Consider the following 7,363-nt stretch of genomic DNA (forward strand, 5'->3'; position numbering starts at 1 on the left):
AACTTGACATAGAAGGTAACATAGGTTTCCGAGAGGAACTGTAAGAGGCACAGTCATACAGTTGTAAGTTCAGGAGAACAGCGAGATTTTCGTCAAAGGACGGTGCATAAAAGCAAATAAGCCTAACATGCTTCTAATAAAAACACTTCTAACAAGTCAAGCCTCATATCCACCCAAGAAAAAAGAAGTAACTTATACAATTTTCTGGTAGTAAATTTCGTCAATGAGACTGACATGATAAAAACAAAGACAAAACTGTTTCGGTAATTGCATGTCCGTCTGGTCTACACAATATAAACCATGCCAACCTCGAGAAGAGACACGGGAGGGACCTTCAGCGCCACGTCTGGCCCCCTGCAATTCCTCCTCAGGCAGTTATAACCGAAGTTAATGGCGAATCTCTTCATAAAGGACGATCCTTGCTTGGCTTTAACGTGTGAGTGCCCAAGTATAAATGCAGTCCCAGCCTGTTGAGCTGCGTAGAGATCCTCAAGCTCTTCGCGCATCTGCATTGTATTCTCAGGCCGGGTGTCAGGCTTAGACTCCTCGTCGATAACAAACCTCACTCTTCTTTCAACTGGTTCCATCTCAATAACTTCTGCTATACTTTCTATAGTTGGGAAACCAGCAGATACACTTGCCGGTTGTGTCTCCTCAATCTCATAAGCTGGTGCACCAGAAAGTGCTACTGTTCCGATGACAGCTAGTCTACACTCGCTCGTGTCAGTAGACCTTGATGCATCATCCTCGGTGCATGAGCTGGTTCTCTGTGTTCGACACCAATCATATCGGATGAAATCAACCAGCCTTTCAACTAGTTCTGTTTCAAAGGAGTCAACATCTTGATGAACATCACGGTATCCATAACGAACAATGCACCTGTAGGACCGATGAGCTGCAGGACCAACGCGACCCACCAAGTATCGCTCATCAGGCGGCACATAAGGGACTGGGACTGATTTTACACACACGAAAACTAGGACGCGGTGGAAAGCAGGGAGGTTGGTTACAAAGCGGGAGAAGTTAGCAGGAATGCCGGAGGTGAGATCTGTGAACACTAAGCCAATGCCAGGGACCCGAGCAGTTCCCAAGCTTGGACCCAAAGCTAGAAGCCAGTCTAATGAAACCTTGTTGTGGAGGTCATATTCGTATTTCTTGATGGTTCCATAGTGCCATACAAACATGATAGTCATGAGGAACAGCGCAAGAAGGATGGGAAGCCAGGCACCCTCTCGGAACTTGGTGAGGGAAGCTGAGAAGTAGAGCAATTCAATGGAGCCAAAGAAGATTAGGAAGCAAAGGGCTACAATAGGCGGCTTGTGCCAACAAATGATAATCACCAAGGAAGTGAGGCATGTGGTAACCAACATAACTGTCATCACTGCTAGCCCTGCAATTAAAGATAACAACTGCTTAGTACTTCAAGCAACAAAAGTGATTAATTGACTTCTTCTTGGATGCATTCGTGTTTTGAAGTTTACACAGGCTTTACGATCAAATATATAGTACGAGCTAGCAAAATATGCAAGGGTAACTTACCAGAAGCATTTCCCAGGTGTTTTGTGTCTCTAAATCCAATGGTCACTGCAATGCAGAGGATCATGAGCATCCAATTGATCTCGGGGATGTATATCTGGCCATGTACCTTGTCAGAAGTGTGGATGACCTTGACTCTCGGAAAACAACCTAATGATTGGCTCTGGTTTATGATAGAAAATGTTCCGCTGATGATTGCTTGGCTTCCCACAACAGAAGCAAGAATGGCTAGTACAAGCACCGGCCATCTCACACTTTCTGTCCCAAAAAAAGAAGAGCTGTTACATCTTCCATAATAAGTATATATACTAGACAACTACAGTATGATAGATATCCTAAAAGATTACTGCATGAACCCCCTGTAGTACAACGCAAACTAAATCATCCAATTCTCATGCAGCAGCATATCTGATTCTATTTCTACGGGTGCTGGATATATTCCTGCCTTTAAAACAAGAACGACACATACCTGGAACCGAGACATAGAAACTGATCCGGTGACTGGTGTGGTGATGTTGCGATAAGTAAGCAGCCTGCCCCATATATGCCAATATAAGCGCTGGATAAACCAAAAAGGTAAAAGCAACCTGCACAACGAAGGGGGTTGCAGCTTCTGTAATCAGTATGCAAATCAGCATTAGAAATGCATAGAGAAGATAATACTACTAAGGTATGAATTACCTGAATGGCATTATATGAGAAGTGGCCAAGATCAGCAAACATTGCCTCTGAGCCTGCAAGCGTAGTCACACATATCATTAGCATTTATTTGGTTTCTCTCTATTCGTTTGCATTCATTTGCCATCAAATTATTTCAGGAAACGAATGTCAGTTCTATGAAATTATATCAGTTCACGTTTTCTGGTATTCCATGGTCAATGCTTTCTACCATATGGGATCTGGCATGCACTGGCAAACTTATGCTTTATGCATACGTTTTCCACAACTCATCAATATGCAGGACAAGCAACATGGCAAGATGTATATAGGGGAATATGATAACTATTCTCCGATGTTACCTGTTATGCACAGCAATATTCCACCTAGAGACATCCACCCACTTATCCTTGTCTTCCTCAAGAACTTGAACATGTAATACGGAGACAGAGCTTGATAGACATGCTGGTTCCAGTGAATTATATTATACAAGCCAAGAGCACTGATGCACAGAAGCCATGCCAACACCACTGGTGCAAAAAAGAATCCGATTCGATGGGTGCCATAGTGTTGAAGTGCAAATAGACATAACAATATGAAACAAGTAATTGGAACCACAGCATCTGAAAATTGGCAAGTGAAATTTACGCACATCAGTATAATCAAAGTAAAGTTGACATTTCACCATATACAAACCTTAAGAAAACAAAAACTGATTAATCCTACGCTCCTATTGACTGGAAATGGAAAATTGAGTAGGAGACGAGACTGCTTACACTGGTGATGTTCCTTGGACATGGATAATTCAAGGCCAGACACCGCAGAAAAGACTAAAATAAAGCAGACATGAATTAGTCATCAAACGAGAAGAAATTGCTGCATCTTTTATTCTTCAATACGAAATGCATTCTACCTGAAATGGCTGGAGTGAGCACTCCATCGCCAATTACCATACAAGTTCCAAGAAGAACAAGAATTAGCAAAGCAGTGTGCAAGGTCTTGCACTTCTCGAGTACGAATTTCACCCTCGAACTTTTTTCCTTCTCCGGTGGGTGCTCCAATTTATAAGTAGAAAGTGCCTCATCAGCAAGCTGCCGGTTGGGCAGAAGGCTTACTTTCGCATGCCTACATATCAACGAGTACAGTGCAAATGTACCACCTGCAGAAAATCATGCACCAAATGTTATAGCCTAAATACAATACTTTTTTCATATAACTGCTTGTTTAGTACTTACCCTCTCCATTATCATCAGCTCGAAGGACTATAAAGACATACTTGAACAGCGGGACTAAAGTAAGAGTCCAGAAGACAAAAGAAAGTACACCATAAATCTCTTCATTCGTATCCGAATGTTGAATGTCATCTGCAAATGCACTCTTGTAAACATAGAGAGGGGAAATGCTCAGGTCACCATACACTACTCCAAGGCTCTGGTAGGCCAACAGCATAACATTCTTCCAAGAATCCTTCTGGAAATTCAGTCCAACATACAAATTTCTGAGTGTTCGGGTCGATTCTAGGAACAATCATTCACCAAGTTTCTAAAACATAAATTGCTTTGCTTATATAGACTCATACCATCACAACCAGCCAGAAACATCAAGTTGAAGAACATAAGCACAATGAAGATACAGCACTAACCTTTGAAGTGTCCCAACACTTAATTCTCTCAAGATCCATGGCGCTGCTCAAATTTCAGCATTGAGTGCTAGATTCATCAGTTGGAAGCAGTTATTTGCAGATCTGCATTGAAACAGTACAAGTTTCATTGGTTAACTCAAAGTGCAGATTCTGCAGAATCCATATATTTAAAATCCACAGCTTTATAGATTTCAAAGTATGAATAATCACACTTCCAAGAACATATTCACACACTTTCCAGTAAACCCACATGGAATCCATACCTGTACTCACATTCCCACCAAAAGTTTGAAAGCTTAGAGAAAAATCTTTTGCAAATTTGCAGGATAAGAATGAAAACTCAAAAGGGATAAAAACCCAAAAGCCAAAAAATAAAAAAGAATTGGTGGTCAGCTGCACTAGAAAGTCTAGAATTCTTCAGATACATGTCTCATAGAACTGAGTAAGGGGCCCTCAATCATACTATACGCAGCTCCCTGTCACTTTACCCTTCTCAACCTTCAATGGTTGGTAGGGTTAAAAAATAAAAACTTAGACCTTGTTGTCAACATTCTATAGGAAAAAGATGGAGAAACTTGAATTTAACTATGATGCATGTGACATAAAACTTCGCATTTTTCACAAGAAAAACATATGGAAATTGGAGAAATAAGCAAATGGCCAAAGAAAAAGTTGAGTAATGGAAACAAGGGCATAGCCACGTGAATCAGTAAGAAGAGTTGCATATACCCAAAAGAAAAGAAAATTCAGGGTCAGGCAACTGGTGCCCACGCAAATAAAGCTGATTTCAAGGACCATTTATCTCAGATTCATAGCCACTATCTTATCACCTCTATCTCTCTCTCCTCTCTCTCTCTCTCTCTCTCTCTTCTCTCTCTCTCTCTCTACCCACAACCCTTGATAAATTATTTCATTTATGAGTGTTCTGATTGTTCCATATTCCCACCTAACTGCTAAAACCCTTCATTATCTTTTGCTTGTAAACCATGATATTGAAAGCTTGTGTATTTACAAGTTTTTTACCAACACTGAAGGTAAACTGTCACTATCTCAATAAATAAACAAAGGGGTTTGCAGGTAACTGAAGAAATCAACAAACAAAACCAAGAGCATACCAAAAATTAACTTCCAGAAACTTGTAAGATTACCCAAATGCCAGAGAAAGAAAAAAATTTGCAAAACAAGGACTATATAGTCTAAATTATAGAGGCAATTGGCAAACCCATGTGAAATTAAGGACTTCTGAACATGCTAATGCTAGCTCAAAGGAGCTAACTTTTTCCCAACCCTTAAAGACAAACAACATGAGGGGATGAAAGGCTCAGTCTTTTCAGATTTTCCATCACACCCAGTAGGATTGGCCTCTGTGGGCTCTTCCCTTCTGACCCACCCACCTTGTCCTTTCTTCATTTTAGCTACACAACTTTTTGATTGCATCAGCTATCATCAATCTTTGCCGGGATTGAAGATTGTCACTTCCATTTTTGTCCAAATTACAGTTATTTTCTGGAAGATTCTGCCTTTGCAATTCTAAGTTATAAGTATAACCCACCAATACAATATTAAAATTTGAGCTTGAAATTCAAGGAAATAACTTTAAATCTATCGGTTAAGTAGTTAGTAGGCAATGTGTCTTATCTCCTTTGGCTTAAGTTCAAATTTCCATCTCGTGAATTAAAGTAGTTTAGAATATCAATTCCTGGAAGAAAAAAAAGTGGAACCAATAACAAAGAGAATGAAATATAGCTCGCATTTACGCAAACAGATTACAAACCAAAATTACCTAAGATTTTCGCAACAGCAAACCAGCATAGATCTCCAGGCATTGAACAGAAAAGGAGGCTTTTATATTTCTGCTTTTTTTCTTCTTTACACAACCGGATTCGGAGATGGAAAAATCAAACTCACGAACTCGAATACAAGTTTGAATGCTCTTGTTAACCAACCGAGCTACAAACCCTTTCACGTAAACAAGGTTTTTCTACTTGAGAGCACTTGAGCAGAGCCGCACACTTTTTTGCTCAGAGGTGACAACAACTGGCAACTGGGTGTTTTATCAGGCTTTGTCAAAGTAAACTGAAGCAGTAAACAGACCGGTCAAAGATTTGCGTGTTTATTCGGTTCGATAGGGGATGGATTTGATGTGTGTTTTGAGTGGAGTGAAAAAGCTTGTGACAGTGAGTCATGGTGGATTCGGGTGCATTGCATGTCAAAGATTCAAAGTTTGTCGACTAACCGACCATAGCGAATGTTTCTCCATATATTATTCACTCATCGGTAAAGTGACAATATTATATGATTTATGAACGTGGGTGAGTTTGGGAGGATATTGATTGATTCTGTTCTTAAAATTGTTATGAGGAAACTAAAGTAAAGGTCGTGTCATACATGAAACTTTTACAAATGGGAATGAATGTTTAGTTTATTAATACTAGCAATTGTACTTTATTAAAATTTTGAAAATTAAATTTATAAAAAGAGAAAATATAAAATGATCGTTAAAGATTTTTAGACGACCTTCAAACGATTTTTGGTCGTTAAATAGGTCGTTCATATTTTTAGCGATTGTTTCTGGTTAACTATTTCGTCACTACAAGTATTTTATTTGAGAGAAAATTTTGGAAGAGAGAGAGAGGAAGTTGAGAGGGGCAACTGATATGGTTACTCAACTGTGAGGGACAAAAAAGTGTTCGATTTAATACAAAGAAATGACCTATTTTGTTACCAAAATAGCATTTTTAGAATATGTACAGAACATGCATACCATATGCACAAGATTTCTTAATCTTGGGGACCACAATAGAATTTTTCTAGAACATAAAATAACTTAATTGTCCTCGTATATAAATGAGTTATTTTCTCCAACCCAATCAGCATTTGCACGTTTCTTCGAAAATCATCGCCCAATCTCCACCTCGAAGAACCCTAAGCCCCAAACGGCGACCCTTTTCCTCTCCAAAACTTCAATTGTTTCGAAACATGGTTTCCTGGATATATACTGCACTTTGATTATTTTGAGTTTTCCGGGCATTGAACTTTGAAGCTGGTCCACGGCGGCCAAAACCTACCTCGCCAAATTCGCATTAGTGCTGGAATCCTGTCATATCTCTGTTGTATATCGATCAGTTTAAGCACAAGTTGATTGTTAGCAAGATCAGGCCAGTCTTTTAGTTAGAGGATTCGACGATTCGACCTGCTTTTGTGAGCCTGTAAAAGGTGGTCGGGTGGTGGCTTGTTGCCTAAGAATTAATCGGCTTGAGTGGATTCTTATGACGGTCGATTCATGTACAATATTTTAGAGTAATTTGTTTGGAGAAGCTGGTTACGAAGGTGGCTAGAGGACTGAATGAGATATCATTTTGCATATAAGGTGACTACAGTGGTAGTTGGGTTGATTTACGTATAGTTCTCCACTTTCAATACAATAGCAATGAAATGGGATTGAATCATTAAAATTTATGAGTTACTGTCGTTAGCACAACTCATGTATCACATTAGCACAAATAATTTGGTTTCACAATTCACACC

The 7,363-nt window shown here is 39.5% G+C and overlaps 1 protein-coding gene across 4 annotated transcripts; it reads right to left on the bottom strand.

Annotated features, from left to right (window-relative positions):
• Positions 1–86: 86 nt before the first annotated feature.
• On the bottom strand, positions 87–6,009 carry LOC137720583 (potassium transporter 2). Of its 4 annotated transcripts, none has more exons than XM_068459676.2 (10): positions 5,619–6,009; positions 3,836–3,937; positions 3,429–3,663; positions 3,107–3,352; positions 2,970–3,023; positions 2,556–2,816; positions 2,218–2,270; positions 2,006–2,123; positions 1,540–1,794; positions 87–1,390 (listed from the first exon to the last, which is right to left on the bottom strand). In XM_068459676.2, exons 2-10 carry the CDS (start codon positions 3,872–3,874, stop codon positions 285–287), a joined length of 2,367 nt encoding a protein of 788 aa, XP_068315777.1. In that variant the 5' UTR covers positions 3,875–3,937; positions 5,619–6,009; the 3' UTR covers positions 87–284. The 4 variants fall into 4 exon arrangements, with proteins under 4 accessions (XP_068315777.1, XP_068315776.1, XP_068315774.1 ...); XM_068459675.2 differs by lacking the exon at positions 5,619–6,009 and adding an exon at positions 4,951–5,136; XM_068459673.2 differs by lacking the exon at positions 5,619–6,009 and adding an exon at positions 4,565–4,860.
• Positions 6,010–7,363: the final 1,354 nt, after the last annotated feature.

The sequence above is a fragment of the Pyrus communis genome, chromosome 1 (assembly GCF_041283825.1).
Source record: "Pyrus communis isolate YQ-2024b chromosome 1, ASM4128382v1, whole genome shotgun sequence".
NCBI lineage: Eukaryota > Viridiplantae > Streptophyta > Magnoliopsida > Rosales > Rosaceae > Pyrus > Pyrus communis.